Source organism: Uloborus diversus, chromosome 5 (genome assembly GCF_026930045.1).
Source record: "Uloborus diversus isolate 005 chromosome 5, Udiv.v.3.1, whole genome shotgun sequence".
In the NCBI taxonomy this organism is placed as follows: Eukaryota; Metazoa; Arthropoda; class Arachnida; order Araneae; family Uloboridae; genus Uloborus; species Uloborus diversus.
The window spans coordinates 59,907,658-59,930,789 of NC_072735.1; the positions used below are offsets into that span (position 1 = coordinate 59,907,658).

General features: G+C 32.7%; 1 protein-coding gene across 1 annotated transcript in view; it reads right to left on the reverse strand.

The window, feature by feature from the left end:
• Positions 1 to 233: 233 nt before the first annotated feature.
• The window catches only part of LOC129223386 (mitochondrial potassium channel ATP-binding subunit-like), a 66,296-nt gene continuing 43,397 nt past the window's right edge, over positions 234 to 23,132 (reverse strand). Inside the window, exons 15-19 of the mRNA XM_054857973.1 lie at positions 15,242 to 15,313; positions 13,510 to 13,688; positions 11,459 to 11,517; positions 9,836 to 9,924; positions 234 to 377 (exon numbers count right to left, since the gene is read on the reverse strand). Of these exons, the coding sequence (XP_054713948.1) occupies positions 276 to 377; positions 9,836 to 9,924; positions 11,459 to 11,517; positions 13,510 to 13,688; positions 15,242 to 15,313 (501 nt within the window). The 3' untranslated portion in view covers positions 234 to 275. The remainder of the gene's footprint in view (positions 378 to 9,835; positions 9,925 to 11,458; positions 11,518 to 13,509; positions 13,689 to 15,241; positions 15,314 to 23,132) is intronic.

The window sequence follows — 23,132 nt, forward strand, 5'->3', positions numbered from 1 at the left end:
AGGCCCGCCACAAATATCCTTTCATAATTTCTTTGACCACACTTTTTTTTAATATATAGAAAAACAATCATACAATAAGCAACTTCGATGACTCATTTTCAGCAAAAGAATAACGTAACATTGCGTGGTTTTCACAATATAGAACAATGTTTGTCTTGCAAGCAAATGTCATACATATGTGAAATAATTTGCAATTTAAAAAAATAAATATATTTAATAAATAATAACAACCCAATTACTAAATATAAAATCATTTCACAGATATTATTTCATCATTAATTTTCAATGCTGGAATTGTCTTCATTTTCTACTTGTTGTTTTTTTATAAGATTCCAATATAATCCTTTTTTATTGAATAAGGTTGCATGATTTCCAATCTAAAAATAGAAAGAGATTATTTTCAAATATATTCAAAATCCGAAAAGAAACATGTAGAATATAATTTTACGAAAGTATGAATTTTAATGAATTTTCAGTATTAATCAACCAAGTAATACATATTAAAGATAGCTAAAACCACAAACATTTTTAAAATGCAAATTGATTTAAAGATGATATTTAGAACTTCAATTATGGAAATAGCACTCAACTTTTAAATAGGCAGCAAACATTTACATTCTACTACAGTACATTTAAAATGCTAATGAAATATATTTTTACTCCACAAATTTAAATATATTTTTGTTTGTTTGAATAAATATTTTAAATATTTCTATTTAAAAATTACAAGTGTACATAATAATGCATTTTAGCTTAATAAAATATTAGAGCTAAGCTTCAATAAAGATATGAATTGAAACTCATTAGAGCTATTCTGCCGTGCTAAGCGCAGAAGTCGTATCTGCAGCTGAGCTAAAAATGAATAATTGTTGTTTAAAGTTGAGTGCCTCCATGTATTTGATTCAGATGAAATGTTTTCAGATTTTTTTAAAAAATATTTCCCATTGACAAATGATACTAAAACTTTGTATTTAGGGGAAATATATGGCAAAGAACCGCCTGGTGACTGTAAGTCAATTTTGATAAAAAAAGCGCAGATAACCACTTTTGTGCTTAGCACCACAGTATTGTTATTTTTCATCATACAATCATTATTTCATAGTAAGATATTAATTCATTGTTTTGCTTTTATTTATTGCTTAGTTTGAAACTGGTTAAAAATGTAGTTTTTTAATTTCAATTTTTAATTAATTTTTACAGACTTGTTAACTTTAGAAAGCATAATGCCAGACGTCATTTTTTTTAAAAAGGAAAAAGAATGGCCATTTTTTCTATTTTTACACCAAAAATGTCTTGGATTCTTAAGGGAGTTCTAGAATGTCTTCCTATAAAATGCTCATTAATATATTGCCTACATATTTGCCAAACTTCATGATTTTATCTCACAAGTGTCCTTTCTCTCTATATTTTTTACCTCTACCAAGAAGAAAACATTACATCATAAAGACACCAATGATGATCAGTTGCAAAATGGGCCCAGTTGAGAATTCCTAAAAAATGTGATTGGAAGGAGCTTGCTTCAATGTAAAATATATTTTTCTTTCTTGATATACAGTTGCTATAGTGGACCCAGGATATGACAATTCCACAGTTAGACTGAACCTTTTAAATTGTCCTAAGTGAAGCTATTTGTCATTCATTCAGATGTGCGCCCGCTGCAGGCGCACGTCATTAGGATTAGAGACTTTTATTTGGTCTTAAAAACTAAATTTATGACACTGAACTTGCAGTCCAGCATATAATATACTACAACATCAACAGCCAGTGGCGGATCTAGCCGATCATTTTGGGAGGGGCCATCTAAAATTTTTGAACAAACGTCCAAGAAATTTTATTAAAATGAAGTTTTAAATACTGAATTTTAGACTATTTTTAGAGACGTTAGGTGTGATGGGGATGGGTTTAGGAATCTCCCTGAAGAGTGTTTCGAAATTGAAATTTCCAAGTAATTTTTGAAAATTAGGGTCCTAGAAACACATTACGATATTAGTCGTGGGGGGAAAGGGGGGTCCTATTGAAAATCATTTGTAATTGAAGCCCCAAAAAAAAGGTCATTTACGTTGCTTTCAGGCAGGTTTTTGGATAAGGGCTGGGTAAACTAATCTCCATTGAACACTTTTCCAAATAAAAGTCCTAAAATGGAATTTTCGGTTACCTTTCGCGGCATTTGTGAAGGAGCATGGGAAAAGAGGGTTCTGCCCCAGTTTCGAAAATAAAGCCCTCCTTCCCCCCAAATGCAAATTTAGGCACTCTTGGGTCTTGAGAGCACAGAGCAAAACTGCCGTGCTAAGCGCAAAAGTGGTATCTGCAGCTGAGGACAAAATGAGAAATTCTTGTTTAAAGTTGTGTGCCTCCATGTATTTGATCAGTTGAAACTTTTTCAGAATTTTTTATAAAATATTTCCTATCAAATGACCATAAAACATTGTATTTGGCTAAAATATATGACAAAGAACCACCAGGTGACAATAACTCAATTTTGATAAAAAGTGCAGATACGACTTTTGTGCTTTGTATGGCAGGTACTCCGAGGACAACAAAATTTAGAGATCATCCAAGAAGTAGGAATCAAGAAATGATGTAAACAACAGAGGTAAATTGAAAATATAAAAGTTCTGTTTTGAGGAGAGTCATATAATTTATCTCCCAGCTTAGACCTAAATTTCTTTTAAAATAAAAGGCAAGCATTAAATGTTGTAATCTCCTCATAATATTTTCTTTCTTTTTTCCCCTCCTAAAGAAATTCCTACAATCACAAGGTTTTGGGAGAAGCCATAGCCTTCTCTAGATCTGCCCGTGTTAGGCCCATGTGAAAAGAAAAACCACCAAGAAAAGGCAATGCCGAGAGAGAAAGTGCTGTGTAAGTGACATAAAGCGAAGTAAAACAAATGGATTTAATTAAAATTCAAAATTTTAAAACTTAAAAATAAAGATTGCTCATAGGAGCGATCAGCAGGTTGAAAATGCTCTCACAGGTCAAGGCAAGAGAAAGGGGCAATCCCCCCCCCCCCCCAATCGACGAGCCACGCAGCTATTATAGGCAATGGTGGAGAACTTCAGAAACATTGCATTACTAGAAGTTGAACTCTGACGGTCATTTGAAATAAAATTTATCAGTTTGGCAATTTCAGGGTTGTGATGAGGGTAGAATTTCATAAAGAAATTTATAGCCAAGGCGATGATAAATGTAGAAATGGGTTCAATAGCAAGATCTTTATAAAGCCTGCTATTTGTAACATAATTAAGCAAATCCCTCATTAATATATTTTCTAATCTTTGCAACGATCACCAAACGTTACAGAATTGACTTTCTGAAGCTTGCAGTTTTTCATAGCACTTGTCCCACCGATGTATAAACCACATTTAATAATAGGGCTTTCTGCCAGTTCATTGGAATTTTGTATAAATCAAGGGTAAATCTGGTATGGCACCAATACCCTGAAAAAGCCATGTAGACGTAGAAACAAGGACCAAACAGGTACAAAATCAAAAGAGGTCTATGAAAATTGTTGCTCTCCTCCTCCACACAACATTAAATCATTTGTAAATAAAATTCTAATTCTCCACATATAATAATAAGTAATAAAATTAATTCATTATTCACATTCTAAAAAAAAAGTTAATAAAATACATCTGGATCCCTAGTGAATTAGAGTTGAAAATTAATAACACATTACACACTGCATTATCAAAAATACTAAACTTAATCTTTAATAGTTATTTTAGATGTCCATCAATTCTGTGCCTCAGAGTTAGAAGGAGGTAAGCAGGGGTGGAAAATCAAAAATTCATTTCTATGTCAGCAAAAATTCGTATTTGGTATCAGAACGAACTGTTTTGTATCAGTAAAAATAGTTTTGTATCAGAATGATCAGCTTTGTATCAGGTGAATTCACTTTTTCGTAACAAAATTTTTAATTTTGTACACTGCCACTACAGAGTTTGAAGCAAATACAAAACATTTGTAGCAAAAAAGTACATAAATAATTTTTAAACCCAATTGGGTAGCAATATTCTAATTTAAAAAAAAAAGTGTGCAAAAACTACTTTTAGTAAAGGTATGATTAATCATAATACATACCTAAATAGAATCGTAATTTAGTTCTATGGTTATTTGCTAAAAGTTGACAGGTCAAATTTGACCATGTTCTACTTTATCGATCATTATATGTGTTTATAGTGGTATTTTTTTTTTTTTTATGCCAGAATTTATTAAGCGGAAGACATGTGAACTACCAAAAATGATGTAATTAAAGTTTTCATATAATTCTGCATCAAAATTTGATAACTCTACATATCATGTTTTGTTTTCACTCTCCTGAAAAGATGACAAATTAGACATATCAACTTTTGGCGAGCAGCCACTGAATTGTTTCTGAGCAGTTGTTGTAAACATTTGTCATATATTTATTGACAAATGTTTGCATTACATGACACAGACAACAAATAAAGGATTTTCCATTAAATATGCTTTTTGTGCATTTATTACATACAAAGCTAGAGAGAAAAAACTACCGCTCAAAAAACTTATTTATAGGCAGCTTCTAATTATGACAAAAAAGAAAAAAGGTGTGGGGAGGGAGAGGAGAGTATAAAGATGTGAAATTCTCTTTCACTATGGTAAAAAAAAACTTTCTTTGGAATTGATTAGCTGACTTGAAAAGTAAAGTTTTTTAGTGCAAAAAACATTTCAATGGAAAAATTTGAAAATAAAACAAAGTTTTAAACACTGCATGAATAAAAGATTTACTTAGAAGAAATAAGTTTTTATACCTTTATGGGGCAAAGTGAAATATAATAGTTTTTTCTAATGGAATATTTTCTATTTGCTTGTTAAAGATATTATTGATCAAATAAATGAATAAAATTAAAGAAAAGAATTACTGAGTTAATGAAAAATAAATGAAACAATAAACAAATAAGTTAATATATGAGAAAAAGTAAATGAAAGAACAAAATTGTGAAGTAAAAAAAAAGTAAATGAATGAATAAATAAGGGAATTATTAAAAGAAGGATTGTAATGGAAATAATTAATGAATGAATATGTAAGTGATTTGACAAAAATATTTCTGGGAACATGAATTGTTTTGCTGATGATGTCAAAGTTATGGGGACTGTAGAAAATGAAGAACAAGCAAAACAGCTGCAAGAGGATCTAGATCATATTACGGAGTGGGCTGATAAATGGGGTATGGCTGTTAATGTTGGGAAATGTCAAGTGCTACATTTAGGGCATAGAAATAAATGTACAAGTTATTATTTGCAAGGTTCAGTCATTAGTCAGGCAGACAAAGTTACTGATCTGGGGGTCTTAATAAGTCAGGATTTAAAGTTTAGCCAACAGTGCAGCATTGCTAGTAACAAGGCCAATAAGATTCTTGGGTTTATCAATAGATCTATTTTCAAACAAATCTAAAGAAGTTCCTAGCCTTTATATAGAAGTTTGGTAAGACCTCATTTGGAGTATGCTGTTCAGTTTTGGTCTCCTTATCTTAAGAAAGACATTAATGTATTGGAAAGGGTTCAAGGGCAGGCTACAAGGCTAATAAATGGACTCTCTCAATTAGATTATACAAATACAAAAGTGACGACCAGCAACAGGCTCTGGGCCCAGCTAGACTGGTCCTAGTCAATTTACAATCCCCAGTGAAGATCAATGGCCCTTTTAAAACTATCTACTCCCTTGCTCATTACCACCTCTTCCGGTAAACTGTTCCAAGGTTCCACTACCCTGCTAAAATAATAATTTTTCCTAACATCCATGTTAGCCTGAGATTTAAATAGCTTAAAACAATGACCCCTTGTCCTGTTTTCAGTGTTAAACTTCAGCTCCGTAATATCTTTCATTTTAATAAATTTAAACGACTGAATCATGTCCCCCCTTGCTCAAGACTGTACATTTTTAGCCTTCTAAGCCTGGAATCATAGTCTAAGTGAGAAAGTCCATTTATTAGCCTTGTAGCTCGCCTTTGAACCCTTTCCAATACATTAATGTCTTTCTTAAGATAAGGAGACCAAAACTGAACAGCATACTCCAGATGAGGTCTTACCAAACTTCTATATAAGGGCAGAAGAACTTCTTTAGATTTGTTTGAAATAGATCTATTGATAAACCCAAGCATCTTATTGGCCTTGTTACTAGCAATGCTGCACTGTTGGCTAAACTTTAAATCCTGACTTATTAAGACCCCCAGATCAGTAACTTTGTCAGCGTGACTAATGACTGAACCTTGCAAATAATAACTTGTACACTTATTTCCATGCCCTAAATGTAGCACTTGACATTTCCCAACATTAACAGCCATACCCCATTTATCAGCCCACTCCGTAATATGATCTAGATCTTCTTGCAGCTGTTTTGCTTGTTCTTCATTTTCTAGCCCCCATAACTTTGACATCATCAGCAAAACAATTCATGTTCCCAGAAATATTTTTGTGAATATTGTTCATAAAAACAATGAACAAAACAGACCCTAACACTGATCCTTGAGGAACCCCACTTAAAACCTCACTCCAATTAGAATAATTTCCCCTTACAACTATCCTTTGTTTCCTTCCGGTCAGCCAGTTATTTACCCAAATGAAAACCCCCAATAATGAATGTTAGTTACATCCCCCAATGAAGTTATTTACTCAAAATTCAATTGGAAGTCTTATTCTTGAATGCTAACTCATATTCATTAGAAATTAGCTAGAAAAAAATTGGCACAAGAGAAAATTATATTAGAAATTATTATGTGTTTAATTATTCACTAGAAGTATTTATTATTAAGTTAAATGGTAATCATTTCTTTAAGAAGAGCTGCTTAAATTGCATTAAATATCATGAAGAATATTAAAAATTGCAGAATTCGCTCTTTTCCATCTACAAAATAATTTACCATGAGAATTATTTTTAAAATAACTTCAATTTAAATCAAAACAATGTTGTAAAACATGCATTTTTTGTCCAAAGATGGCGCCACCTATTTTTATTTCAAAGCATAGTAGCTCAAAGGCAGCTTTCATTTGTTTTGCAAAGAATGAAATTGATTGGAAATAATAATGCTGTTTTTGCCAGCAACATTCAATTAAAGGTATCATTTGCACATGCTTATTCGTATTTAGCAGATTACAAACAAGAAACACAGTGCGAAAGATGACTAGCAACATTACAATGACGTCTATGAAGCTTTGATTGACACTCGAATAAGCCAATGAGAGGGCCTGAAATTTTCCTATGACCGAACAGCAGTAAAAGTAGCTTATATGCGACCTTGTCGGTGCTTTAGGTTTTCCTAACCAAATGATCGAATAGTACCGTACATAACAACATTTGTTTCTCAGTTCAAATCCATCGGAGTTTTGGCACCAATGGCAAAAATGCATTAAGGATTATCAAACTAATCAGTACATTATTAAAGGAAAAGATGATAGAATTCTAAGACGAAACAAATTTTATTTTTGTCCAGATAAATTACAACAGGGTAGTTCTGTACACACAAGATCAGTGCAGTGGAAGATTTTTTATCTTTGGTGGAAATAACAAACTAGGCAGGGCCTGATTAACACACGGTACGGCGGGTTCGCGGACCTGGGCACCACTAATTTAGGGGCATTAAAATAGCCTAAATTAATTTACTTCCTTTTTTTCTGTTAAAGTGAACGTCCCTTTTCAGCTTTGAAAAGAATCAAAAATCGTTTGAGAAGCTGCATTTCTCAGGATAATTTACAGGTGTTTTTCCTGTTGACCATTGAAAATTCTGTGACATCAAAATTAGATTTCGATGATGTGATTGACACATTTACGTCTGTTAAAGCCAGAAAGAAGTCTTTTTAAAGCTTAATGTCAGAATTATTTTTCTTTTTTTTGCTATTTTTGCAGTTTTAAATTGTTTTTTAATTCATTTTCACCTTAAGGGAAGTTAATTTTAACTATGATTAGTATGGTGACAATCAAGTGTTTGGTATTCAAATCCCAGGTTTCTGTAGTAATGTGTAGGTTTCTAGTGTATTAGGTTTCTAGTATAAAACATTGACTTTGAAATTGTGCTGATTTTCTCATGGAAGGGGGCAACAATTTTTACTCTGGACCTGGGCACCAGTTTGTTTTGATCGGGCCCTGAAATTAGGCAAATATATGAAGTTTTCGTTCCAATGATGGAACCGCTAATCGGTCGGAGTTCGCTTCGCTCACTGATCGGCTGGATTACAGGAACTTGATGGCTTGGCGACCTTGGCCATAACAATCCGGTTGCCTGATTATTTGTTCACTACTGTTAATGTAATTTATTGTATCTTTTGTTCATTTGGTGAAATATTTTAAATTGCAAAGAATTGCTTTTGGTTTTTAAAGAGTGTTTATTCTATTTAATTGAAAAATGTTTATTTTACATTCCGAGGAGGGAGCGGAGTGATTTTCACTTATTCAGGGAACTGTTTTTACATTTATCATTTTTTAAACGATATCCATTGGATTGTTTTATTTATTTTTTTTCACATGGGGACATTGCAGCGGGATTTCCCGTTTTTACTAGATGGGAAAGTTATTTTTTTAAACTTAATATCTGACGATGATTTTTAAGTCTAAAGGAACAAACCATACAATCTCTGAAGATCTTTGAAGTACACGAGAAAAAATAGTTGATAAAACAACTGCTCAGTGGGCACTAGATAAATCAAGTTGTAATAAATATGTGCATTCTGACACCAAGCAGTTTAAAACATTTTCTATTTACTTATTTTTTTCAACAAAACGGTTGAAACACTTGATAGTTTATTGAAATTTTTCAACTTTTCAATTGACAAATTTTGAACAGAACAACGTTTGTCGGATCCTCTAGTATATATATATATATATATATATATATATGACTACAACACAATATGAGCATCAATTTTTGAAAATAGCTTGTATCATCATATTCTTTGATTTCCAGATATAATTTTTCTTGACTGCAGTAGACTACATGGTTAAAATATTACTAGATAGGTGGCGCTAAAAGCAGAGTAAATATTTCCCCATTCCACTTTGACCCGCTATTTCATTCCCCCCCCCCCCATTCCCCTACATCCTAATTTTATTCAAAACATGAAATAATTATAAAATAAGAAATTAAAAAGGCCAATTTAAAGAAGCATAGGTGAAAACAACTTCCATGCTTCAAAATTTTTACAAAATTTGCATTATGCAAAAAGATTGAAACTTAAAGCACAGCACGCAATTTTCGGCGAATATAAGCAAATCTTTACCTCCTCTTTCACTTATGTGCTTCTTTTTAGCTTATAATGTCAAAAACAGAATGCAAAAGTTATTTTTTTCCTGTAGTGAATGTTTTTGGATAATAAAATCGCATTTTTGGCGCGATTTGGCGCAATAAACCGTGAATTTGGTCAATTTGTATCAGAAGTTGAAAATTGGAGCAGATTTTCCACCCCTGCAACTATCCATTATGATAATTTTATATGAAAGGGGAAAAACTTTTTTCCAGCAGATGTAAAGGATGGGACGTGCACTTTTTTAACCCAGGTAAAAAATTTAAAAGGATTTTTTAAAAAAGAATTACATTCACATAGCTCGATGCAGAATAGGCTTCTACATACAATGCACTAATAAACAGAAAAAAAAAACATTGTTTGCACTTACGTCAGGCTGGCTCTGAGGTACAGAATTAACAGATTGACTACCAGAATTTCAGGAGTCGTCAATAACTTGGAAGGAGGGGCTGGCCACAGAAAAGTTTTGCGACTTATATTTATACCCAGAGTTTAAAAGTCATTTTGAAATAAAAATTGAAAAACAAGCACACGTACTTTAACGTTGGAACACTAAAACAATAATGAAACAAATGTTACCTCAGATACTACTCCATTTGTTATGACAGTAATATAATCTGCATTTTGAATGGTACTCAACCTATGAGCTATTACTAAAACTGTGCGACCTAATAAAGAATAAACAAAGTCATGCATAGGAATTTAAAATATTCATATATCTTCAAAACTATTTTTTTGAAATAACTAAATACTAGCAAATGATTAAGAAATTAAAAAAAAAAATCCAAAATATTTGAGTTGCATAACCATAAATATTTGCATAGCATGAAGGCGGATTCAGCTCCTGATTTTGGAGAGGGTAATTTTAAAAAAAAAGTTTCATAAATGTAATATTTGAGGAAAATAAGGGGTCTGAGACAACTTTTTCACATAACAAGTCCCAAAATATAGCTTTGGGTTGTAGCTTAGGTCACAATGACCCTTCTGGATCTAGGGAATGAAGGAAACAAGAGATGTCAATTTCCTGAAGAAATCTAATTGTTTCGTAATGCAACATGCCACAGTAAGTTGGCAAAATTTACGAAATCACCATGAAAAAGCATATGTTCAACATTATACAAATTAGCATAAAAAAATTCTTTTGTCCCAAGTTACAACTGCGTAAATAACTTAATTTTTTATCTTGAAAATGCTGATTGGCTCGGTATTATTATGCCCAAGGAGTGATAGCGCACCTATGAGTAACAGCCCTATAGTCTCGTTTTGCTTTACAGTGAACTCCTGACTATCCACAGAACAGGGTGGAACAGTAACAACAGATAATCGAATTTGCGGATAATCTGCAAATTAGACAAAAAGGATACTAGTTCTTAGTAGCTAAAAGAGATAATAGCTTAAATGGCTCAGTAACACTCGCATATATTTAAACAACAGCTAAAACAATTAAACTGTATGTAAAAAATGCATGTAAAAGTTGAAAAAAACCTCTCACTATTGCAAATGGATTACACACATACCCAAGTAAATAGTGTGAGCAGATAATTTTAACAGATTAAGCTAGGGTACATCAAAAAGACACAGGAGAGGAAAGATTTTTTTAAATTCTAGTCTGGTCACTCGTTTACGCACAAAAGTTGTGCAGATCTAAAAATCAGTAAATACGGTAAATCTGATAATCAGTATGTAGTGTAGATTTAAAGCACTAAATTGTGTAGATCTAAAAATCAGGTTTCAGTGACCATTAAAGGGTAGATATAATTGGAAGGGAGGGGGAATAAAGAAATAGGAATGTCTAAAAACAGACTTTACACTTGTTAAGTCATTATGTGTGCATTTATCTACATTAAGTTAATCATCTCCAAAAAAAAAAGAAAGAATTTTTTTGAAAGTGTGAGAGGCTGTGAATAATCGGGAGCTTTATTTATAAGCTGGCAAATTATGATGAAAAAGTGTAATTTACCACTAGGAAAAATATGCCCCCCCCCTTTTTCCTTTTTTTTTTTTTTTTTTTTTTGAACCCTCTATATCTATGCACTCATATAATTCACCTTGCTCATCCGTTACCAATTCACTGTTGGATAAAGGTCTACTTTCCCCTTAAAGGCATGACTTGAATGTTTCCACATCATTTGAGAAGCAATAAGGAATTTTAATATCAATCTGTTAATAACTTAAAATAGAAAGATTTGGTGAAAGTGCAACCTTTAACAGCATAATCCAGGGCTTCCTGAACAACTTTTTCTGATTCAACATCCAATGCACTAAAGAAAAAAAAGCAAATTTTTCTGAAAAACATGGTGTACTTTGCATATAAGAAAATGAAAATAATGACAAAATTTATATTGAAATAAAATAACATGCTTTTCTCATTGGGTTCTACACACAATATGAAAGAGTAATTGTTTGAACCAATATAAGTTACAGTGGCATTATATATATATATATTTATAAATATATATATTTATATATATATATATATATATATATATATATATACATACACACACAGTTGGCTCTCTGTTTAACAATGCTCTATTTCACCATTTTCTCTATTTAACAACGACTGTTCACAGTCCCATATGGAACACTATAGTGTTAAAAGCATTCTATTTAAGGATGCTCTCTACTTAAGGACGGTTTTTTGTGGTCCCTTGAAAGCCATTAAACAGAGAGTCAACTGTATAACAGTATTAGCATTCCTAAGCAAAAATTATAGGTATATTTGAAATTCTTCTAAAAACATTCTTTTCCCATAAAAACCTAGTTCTATGGTCCCTGAACAGATCTGCAATCTATCCCTAAATTCTCTTTGGGGGTTAATATACCAGAACCTTAGATTTATATTATAAAGTCAATAATTCTGGGTTTGAATTTCAGGGTGAAATACTTCAAACAGGATGCAGAAACAAACAAATCTCAAAAAGAATAAGATCAATGTCAATGAAAAAATATTTGATGAGCATAAATCTGATATAAGTACAAAACAACCATAACCACTGAAATAAAGTATTACTAATAACAGAACACACATGTTCACAAAGTAAATTTCTTTAACAATAATTGTAATTTGAAATGAATGTGCGATGCTTCCTAATAATGTGAACGATGGGTTTATTGGGCTACAATCTAGTTTTCTAGGTTTGCAATTCACAGAAAAAAATGACGACACACAACAAAAATTTTCTTTTTGAAATTAGTCAACTACATAAATTTGGCTTCAAGAACAATAAACAACTTTTTGTATTCTAGTAAACTACATTGAACCATAACCATGAAGAAAGAAAACTTATAGCAAAGTAAGATAGAGTGGTTTTTACAAGACTCTTTTGTTTTAACTTCGGTGACACTTTTGCCTAGTGATAAAAAATTGCCTGTTGATAAAGCAGCAGCAGACCATCAGTTGGGCTTTCTGGCGACGATGAAGTCTCGATCTAGCTTATTTTTGTTTTGATGCATCAAAAAATGAGGGGATGACCTTAGCGGTATGGGTGGCGTTATCTGGGGGCAAACAACTTACATGAATTCCAAGGACACTTCGAGACAGCCCTTGCTTCTTCCTAAAGCATCCCAGGGAGCCTCAGTACCCAGTTTGGGAAATCCCTGCTTTAGGTTATAATATTTTCAGTAATTTCTCTTAAATAGAGCAATTTTTTTAGAATTCACAGATAAACCAAAATGTTTTTTAACAACACTTTGAAAGTGAATTTTTACAAAACACAATTGTTAAGGGAATAATAAAACCTAAATTTAGTCTTGTAAAAAAAAATTTACAAAGTAGTCTTCCTAAAACTTTTATACGGAAATTCAAATAGTTTTAAAAGTTACTTAATCAAAATAGGAAGTGATTTTCCTCACAGAAACTTGCTAACTTTTATAAAAATGTACGTGATATGTTATAGCGAACAACATAATAGAAAGAAAATTCAATGATTCTGGAGGAAAAAAAGTCTCCATAAAACAACACAAGAGAAATTATACAAAAACCTATGGTGAGATATTAAATAATGCTATGTATCATATTCTAAAGTAGATTTAAATAATTTCAGTTTGTTACATACAAAATAATAATAATAATAATAATAATACAAATGATATATGTAGAATGTTTAGTTTTTATTTCTGTTCTTCAAGAGATTTTTTAGATTTTCTAAGCCTCTTATCAACTGATTAAAAAAAAAAAGTTCACAGTGATTAGTAAGAACATCAACATATCAAGTGCAAATGCTTTGAGATAGAAATTCAATACATTTTACCTTGTTGCTTCATCAAGAATTAAAATTTTTGGATCCTTCAACAGTGCCCTTGCAATAGCAATTCTTTGTTTCTGCCCACCAGACACAGTAGCTCCACGCTCACCAAGCATTGTATCATAGCCATCCACAAATTGACTAATAAAACCATGAGCATTTGCCATTTTTGCTGCTTCGATGACCTTATATTAAAAAAAATAATAATGTAATAAATAAATATTGCATAAATTTTGTAGATACAGTCAACTCTCAATAACTGAAAGTCCCAAGGGACTGGCTAAAAGTTTCAAGTTATTAACAGTTCGAGTTATGAGAAGCTCCCAAAATTTTCTTAAGAGTTTGGCACCCAATAAAAACTTTGAGGTAAAGGAATATTCGAGATGCCGAGAGTTGACGGTACATTTCAAAGTAATTATTATAAGGCTAAAAAATAAATTATATATGACCTTTAACCTTTAAATACCTGCTCTATGATCAGGCCCGGACCTATAAATTTTGGGCCTTCCTGCAAAAAATCATCACGGTCCCTAACAGGTCACTAGATTGCCAGACCCCCCCCCCCCCTTTCCCAGGCCTGTCTCTGATACAGATATTAAAAAAAAAGGTTACTTCATAAAAATAAGAACAATAGGCATACCTTCAAGCAATGGGAGAAAAAAATTTTCGAAAAAAAAAAAACAAACTAATTTCATATTTTGGGATTGGTCACATTTACATGAATTTCAAATGTTAAATACTTTAAAATAAATAAAAACAGAAAAAATCAAAATATTTCTTTACTTCAAAATAACAAAATGAAATCAAATAGCTAAATGAAAAACCCTTCTAAATTGACAATTTGTAAGATTGTAACTACAAACAATGAACATACAACACTAAACATAATATGTGTATAAAAAGCTAATTCTCTAACTTAAATGTTCTTTTCTTCCTCAAATACTTATTTTTTAGTTCACTTTAATATATAAGTACGAAATGGGTTTTCCTCAACTACTTTCATTCAAAACCTAGAGGCCTGGCGGGGAGAGGGCACAAGAATCGAGTAGAGTTGAAGAGTGAAACTTTATGGACTTGTTTTTATATGTGTCAGTAGCAATTTATAGCAGTTATGAGACTTTTGCTTTGTAAATTATGGAACTAATAAAGCAGTAAAAATTGTCCGATTTTGTACACTGAATCATGCCAATGTTCCTAATAGGGAACATGGAAATTTGATAGCTTAGAGAAAACACAAATTTGATGCACATTTTTTTCTATCATTGTTTGTTCATCAACATGATCCCTGTTTATTATTGCTCTGAAATTTCACAAGCATTAGGCTTTTTTTTTAAATTAAATATACATATATTTTTTAATCTTTGGGAAAATCGACAGAAACAAGTGTTTTTGTAATTTTTTGTGTGCAACAAAGCAGAAATAACTTTTCTTTATAAATCTTTAATATCTAAATATGTTTGAAATATTTATTAACTTTATGAAGTAGTAACTAAAAGCTCAAAGGATAGACTTCCACAATTTTAAAATTTCTACTTATAGTCTGAGAAATACACTCTTAGCAAAAGATTGTCTGTCAGATTTGGATAGATTGCAAATCAATTAATGTATGAACAGTTAAAAATCTTTGACACCAAAAAATATCAACTTTAGAGGAAAAACTACTACATTAAATTGAGTCATACAAAACAAAAACAAGGCAAATAAATTAACCTAGCTAGGATATAGCAAAAATATCTACTTCTTCATCTGAAGCATCCGGTTTCCCATATCTAATATTTTCCATTATAGTTGTTGCAAACAGAACAGGCTCCTATAAATAAAAACTAAATGAGGAACAAGGAATAGTATTTTTTTTAAACATAATAAAAAAAAAAAAATTTTACAGGGTTTTTTTTTTTTTTTTTTTTGCAGAAGAAGGATGGATAAGAAGAAGAAATTAAAAATAAATGTTAAGATTTGAGAAAATGCAACTATTAATGCCTTAAATTCTACAAACACAAATTATTTCAAAAATATTTAAATCATTTCGCAGGATCCATGATCATTAAGCAACTACAAAATCATCATACCATGATGGGTCCCGATTGCTCCTTTATCTTAATGATGTCCCGTCAAATATGATGTTTTCTAATAGCTATACGCGAGACAAAAATGATTAACAGTGATTGAGAAAAAAATTAATCATATGTTTTACCAGAGGTTACATTTTTTAAATTTATATATTGTTAAGAGTTTTTTATTTGGTTGTATTTTGATGATTGAGACTGGACAATAATAACAAATAAAAATACTGTAATGATTTTGGCTGAAAATATAATATTTATATTAAATGTATGGGGACACATTGGCCCTAAGAACCATAACTTTGTTACTACATCCTAATTATAATTTCTTTTTCAAAGATATACTTCGTATTACCTAATCTAAAAAGTCACCAGTCATAGTATAACAGATGGGAGTTTCTTCTTCATTCATACAAAATCGCATGATGGTACTTATTTGTTAAATCCCAGTTAGAGTGATTTGCTAGATAACTTTTGCTATGTAATTAATTTTTAAAAGCTTATGATAACTTAAAACAAAACACTTAGCACAATAAAACTTGAGCCTTGCTTTGCCATACTGACTTGAGCTGAAAACGGGCTGCCAAGTTCTCTCTTCAATGCCTGACCAACAAAAAGAGTTAGCAAATTAAATATAGTTCAGCCTTGTCAAAGCAAAGCACTTCTCTGCTTCTCAAATATTGCCGAAAATTCTTGAATTTTAGGTGTTCTGAAAATGAAATAATGTTGCCCCACATCATGCTATGAAGGGAGTTTCATTGTTGGCTCTCGAATCTCTACATAGCATAAAATGAAGTCTCCAAAAAGCGTCTGTGTGTTTGAACTCGCAAAACTCGAGAACTACATGGGCGATTTTGCTGAAATTTTCAGTTTGTTCCTTTAAGTCCTGAGAAGGTTTACAGACCAGTTTGAAAACAATTCGATGAATAGTTATTTTTTTATTCCAATTGAGGCTCAATTTTCACATAAATTTCGGAATATGGGGATGAAAAATTACTCGCAAATAGTAATATTATATATCGTTAAAAAGGGAAGAATTTTCCGCGTTCTACGCAGTTTGTTCCAATGCTCTAATTTAACTGCGGTGGAAGTTTTTTTTACGTTGTTAGCTCGAATTTTTTTAGGCTTAGCTGAAATTTAGGCACTACTTTCTTCATTAAATCCATCAATGAAAATTGAAAGAATTGTCCCACAGTTTTCTTTTTGGCAGCATTGGAAAGAGCTGCTTTTTTTACTCCAGATCTAACTCGACCTATGGTCGAAAGTTTAACCCTCTATCTCCATTAGGAAAAAAGTTACGATTTAATTGAGCAAATTAAATGAAGTTCAAAAATCTGCTCTGGATTCAAGTTTTTAACCATTTTATTTTGCATTTCCACCGTAACGCTTTTTGAATCCATTGTTTATTTCGATCCTTCGCATTTTCAATTCTTAAACTTATTTTATTTTGTGTTTCCATGCTTACGCCTTTTAAATCCATCTTTCTCATTTTATTTTAATTTCTTAAAAGCATTTTAGTATCTGTCGTCATTGTTTGGTGAGAAAATTTTGCATGATGGTTTTTTTCTTGCATTTAATCCCTGGTTATTGAAGATACTTCACTTGATGCAATGGTTTTTTACAAGGTAGACCGAGCAAAGCCGGGCAACACAGCTAGTATATATACAGGGTGTCCGACAAAGATCCGTACAACTTCAAAAATTTATTGAAAAAGAAACAATAGGGTTAAAGCGAAACTAATTAGTACAATAGATAGAATAACTCCAAAAGTTTTTTTCTGCAGTATGTTTCTGACCATACATGGCACTACATGTCACACAAAGGAATATTAAAGCATTTTAGTTATTTCAATGGCGGATCGCGTTAAGAAAGCTCAATGTGTTGCGTGGTTTATTGAAACATGTCAGGAGGAAAAACTAATTAAAGTTCTTGGTGGACCTCACAAATGTGTCTTGGTTGAGTCAAATTAAAAAGCATATTTAAGTAAATCATTAACATTTATTAGTACTAAAATACAACATGTTAACAAGAAAAAAGGCTTCTTAAAAATATATTATTCTTGTAGAATCCTATCCAGCAATAATAAAAATATTGCAGCGAACATGAACAATAAATAGAATAGTTATACCACAGGTGCTCCTAAAAAAGTTCATCTTGATAATGGAAAAACTGTCCAGTGATATCAAATCATCTTCCGCCAGTTGATTCCAAACGAAGTCTTGAAACATCCATAAGGATGGCCGGCCGGCCCTATTCATTTGACACGTAGATCAAGTGGAACGCTATTCCATCATCAATTGGACGGTAGATCCAAGGGCTGGTAACAACTTATGCTGGAGGAGACATCCTGGTTATGGTTGCAGGGGAGAGAAAGAGATCGATGGACGGACGTCCATCGCTTAAATACAGCTTCGATGACGTTCCACACAATTTACATATTCTTGGTTGCAAGTTCGATGAAATTCACTAAGAAAACTCAAATAAATATTCTTGGCAAAACTTAATTTCGTTGAAACAGTTACACTTTTTTCACTGTGATTTTAACTGAACCGTCAATCAAGCACCGTGCGGTTTGTTTACATTTCTTACTACGCATGCAGGAAAGAACGAAAGTTTTGGGACTGTATTTAATTAGTGCGGCGTCAAGATATGGAGAGTCCCCTCACATAAAAATAGGTAAGTATTATTAATATCATTTCCCCAGTACCGGAAAGTCAAGAAAACAAATAAAAAATATCAAATATTTTGACAAGTCCCCCCTTCTTGGCATTCCGGTAACAAGGAAATGCAACATACATAATAAATCATTCATTTAAAAATATGTATAAACACCATGAAGACCTTAACACTTTGAAACAGTATGATATCAAAAACATTAAAAGACATTTAATATATTTTTGCAAACATTTTCCAATTCAATTTTACTAAGCAGGGTTGGCAAGGTTTTGGACACTACGGTAAAAACCACGGTAAAAACCCTGGTTTTTACCGTCCTGTCCAAAACTCTTGTGTCCAAAACTGTCCAAAAGTGTCCAAAACTATGTTTTTAGAAAAATTGTATTTAGTGAAAAAACATTAAAAACAGAATAAAATGTATTAAAGTAATGCTTTAGATTGAACATTTATTCAATAGGAACATTCAACTTATTTGTGCAGCTGATTTTAATCTAGTAACATAGAAGTTGAATTCTTGAATACAATTTCAATTTGTATGTATGAGTCTATTTTATTTTTTATTTATTATTTTTTTGATATCAGTAACCAAATTTCCCTATGTTTATGCAAGTGTGCTAATGAAGGCATGATTGGCAAGGTTTTACCATCCTGTTCAAAATTTTTGTTTCCGAAAGTATCCAAAACTATTTTTTGAAAAACTATTTTGTGAGGAAATATCAAAAACAGAACAAAATGTGTCAAAACTATTTTTTGAACTTTTTAATACATTTATTCAATGTGGATATTCAAATATATATATATATATATATATATATATATATATATATATATATATATAGTATATAACTTATTTATGAAGCTGATTTTAATCTAGTTACGTAGAAATTAAATTCTTCATTAAAAATTTCAATTTGTATGCAGAAGTTTTTTTTTCATTAACCAAATTTTTCGACATTTGTGCAAAAGAAAGTGTTCAAAATATAGTTCAATAATTGACTTAAATGCAATAAATTACAAATTTTTGTAGTTACAGAATGTATTATATTAAAAATATGAACTAAAAAAAGAATAGCAGAAGAGTTTTATAATTAAGTGTTTAATCATCAATTTCTTGTTCTTTAATCTATGATTAAAAAATTTATTTTTATTAAAATATTATGTAAAAATTATTTGCAAAAACCATTAAAAAAAATTGCTTTTTTTTTCACCTCAATATTTATTGCACATTTAATAACATTCCTTTGAGTTATAAAGGAACTGAAATTAGTTGTCTTGGTAGTGTTGTGTATTTCTTTTCATAACTCTACCAACTGTTACATAAGAAAGATTTTATGTACTAGTTACTGACATTTCTTTAAGTAAAATATTTTTTAAATGAATATTTGGAGAATAATATTATCAAATACTCATTAATTAAACTTCATTAATATCTATATTTATGCATTACGAATATTGCATTAAAACCAATTGATTAGATTACACCACTTTAGCTTTAGCATAGTTTTGGACAGTTTAAGACAGTTTCGGACACTTTTGGACAGTTTTAGACAGTTTTGGACGGTAAAAACCACCTGTCCTGTCCTAAACCAGTTTTGGACAGTCCAAAACCCAACCCTGACTAAAAGGCTTTGTAAAACAACCTGCGGCATTTAATTTACTGTTTACATATTTTAATTCAAAAATATTATCCAAAACCAAATTCCGTAAAAAGTGATATCTTACATCAATATGCTTTGTGCGCGAGTTCTCTATTGGTGAATGTGAAAAATCAATAGCTGCCCTATTATCACAATGTAATAAACATTTAATTAAATTAAATCCCGAGATTTTGGTTTGGGACATTTCATTTATTAGTCGATTTAACCATACAATCTCCTTGGAAGCCTCACATAAAGCAATGTACTCTGCTTCCATTGTAGATAGGGCAACACATTTTTCTTTAAAGGTACGCCAAATAATAGGTACTTTATCCAAAAAAATAACTAGTCCCCCCATTGATATTCTGTCATCGCGATTAGCCGCATAATCAGAATCTGAAAAACCATTTAAGGAAATATTATCAATGTTACTTAAATTTAATTTATAATGACTAGTATTGTTACAAATCCTGTAAATAGTAATTATTGTAGTAACGTAACCTGTAAATAGTTTCCCGTAATGAATATACAACCCCTTTTTCATATGGCTAAAATATACGACCCCTATTCCCTTTTTGTTCATTCATAAAAGTTGATAACGGACAACGCATTTCGAGAAGCGTGTGGAATATTTGAGAAAATTCTTTTCGGTGTATTTAAGCCGTTAGCGATGGATAAACAGTTAGTTTCGATTGAGATTTTCGAACTGAGTGCATTTTTGCTCTGTTTATAGCGAGGCATTTCGCTGTGTTGTTTTCGTATTTGGAAGTAAATACGTGTGTAAACGGTGAGTTTACGGTGTTGTGTGATAATTGCTTAATTGCTGATGAATAATTTAGCAGTTGTTGAAGATCTTTCCTGTATATAGTGTAAATAAATTTCCTGTGTTTTTATCAAGAACTGTGTCTTCATTTCAAGAAAGTGGAAGTCGCACCGAATCCGTTACAATTGGCGCCCAACGTGGGGCTTCTTCTGGACTTTCTTGGAGTAAGTGTGACTTTGGACATTTTTTTTTCATAAAAACTTTTTGAATTTGGACTTTAATTTTATGGTGATTACTCGCGCAATGGATGAACAATTAAAACAACTTCTTGATGCAATCAACTCTGTTAAAAATGAATTAGCGGCTAATCAAGACCAATTAAAAAGTGATTTGACTGCAAGTTTTACTGCAAATCAAGAACAACTAAAAAATGATATGGCGACTAATCAAGAACAATTAAAAAATGATATGGCGGCTAATCAAGAACAATTAAAAAAAGATATGGCAGCTAATCAAGAACAATTAAAAAATGATATGGCGGCTAATCAAAACCAATTGAAAAGTGATTTAACGGTGCTGAAAAATGACCTAGTTTCTAACCAAGAGGAAATTAAAAACGATCTTACTTCGGTAAAGACTGTGATGGAAAATAAATTTAATGAGATAGAGCATCGAGTTGATGCTATTGAAGGAAAGTTTGAGGCAGTTGAAAGCCGATTCATCGCAGTGGAAAATAAAATCGAAGAGAAATTTGAAGAAAAATTAAGTTCCGTTGAAGGCCGATGCAATGCTGTAGAAAATAAACTGGAAGAAGAAGACAAGAAATTGACTTCATTTAAGGAAGAAATAATTAAGGACGTGGAAAGGAGATTGGCGACCGCGGAAAGCAGTTCTGTACAGTTTGGCGCTCCCACATCGGTTGCTCGACCGTCCATTAAACTTGCCACATTTGATGGGAAAACTTCGTGGCAGGTTTACAAAACTCAATTCATGATAGTGGCGGAAGCGAACGGATGGGACTCTGCTACCAAGGCCTGTCATCTTGCAGCATCCCTGAGAGGTGACGCAGCGGACATTCTCCAGACCCTTCCGGACAGCCAGCGACTGGATTTCGCTGCCCTCACGGCTGCATTGGAGCTTCGCTTCGGTGAGAAGTGCCAGAAAGATTTCAGCCGACTCCAGTTGAAGTCCCGTTTCCAGAAAACCGGGGAAACCCTGCAAGAGCTAGCGGCGGACGTCGAGAGACTGTCTCATCTTGCTTTTTGCGACTGTCCTGCGGATGTTCGGGACAACCTGGCACTCAACTACTACATCGACGGGGTTCGAGATCCGGAAATCCAGAAAGCTCTACGGATGGCGGATGTCAAAGACCTGAACTCTGCTGTTGTGTATGCGATGAAGTTGGAGGCCGCCCAGCAAGCAACCCGCAAGGATCGTCATTCAATCCGCGGCGTGAAAACTGATGAGCCTGATCCGGTTTCGTCGCGCTTTGCTGAACTGGAAAAGCAAATAAAAGAAATTGCAGGAATCCTCAAAAGGACTTCGGCTCCCAAGGACCAAAATGGACAATCACTTAAGTGCTGGAAATGTGGTGGCGAGGGTCACTTACGAAGAAACTGTGAAGCTCGCCAAGAAGCCAGAGGGAAAAGCACCTCTCCCTCGCAGGTCCAGGAAAACTAAGCCATGGCAATCTCGCGGGGCGGAGGTCGCCAAATTGGAATGAGCCCCATCTTAAAGTTTTCCAGATTTCATCGACGAGTGGCGGCAGTAATGGACTGTTTGTTTACGCATATGTAAACGGGTTTCCCTGCGAACTGATTATTGACACTGGAGCCAATGTTACAATCATTAGAACAGATGTGGCTCGTCAGTTTGGACTCAACATTCTATGGACGCCGCCCTGCGTTACCCTCCAAACTGTGACAGGTGACAAGATCGAGATTGAAGGTAAAGTGAACTTAGAAATTGTGTTTGGAAATGCCACTTACCATCATACGGCATTCGTTGCTGCTATCACAGACCCCTTCATTCTCGGATTGGACTTTTTAAAGAAGTATGACTTCAACCTCGACTTCAAGACTAACGAGCTGCACTCGACGAGAGAAGACATAGCAGTCTTTCCCGCAGAAAGTGATGTAAAATCCGCTCATCAAATAATAGCCCAAACAGATTTATCAATTCCCTCAAGGTCAGAATCATTAATACCTGGCTCCATTGAAGAAACCAATAGTTTTCGATTTGGACTCATTGAATACCCTAACCTAAGCAATAGCCTAAAAGGAGTGCTGGTAGCATCTACGCTTGTGGACCTTTCTAAGGATGTAATTCCTGTGAGAGTCGCCAACGTGAGTGAAAGGCCAAGAAATATCCGAAAAGGTGAAGTGTTGGCAACCTGTACTCCAGTAAACTGCATCATTAGAAGAATCAATTCCCCCGAGACTGTGTCTTCTGAGTCCTTGACATCGAAGTTAATTGGGAGTGCGCCATTAT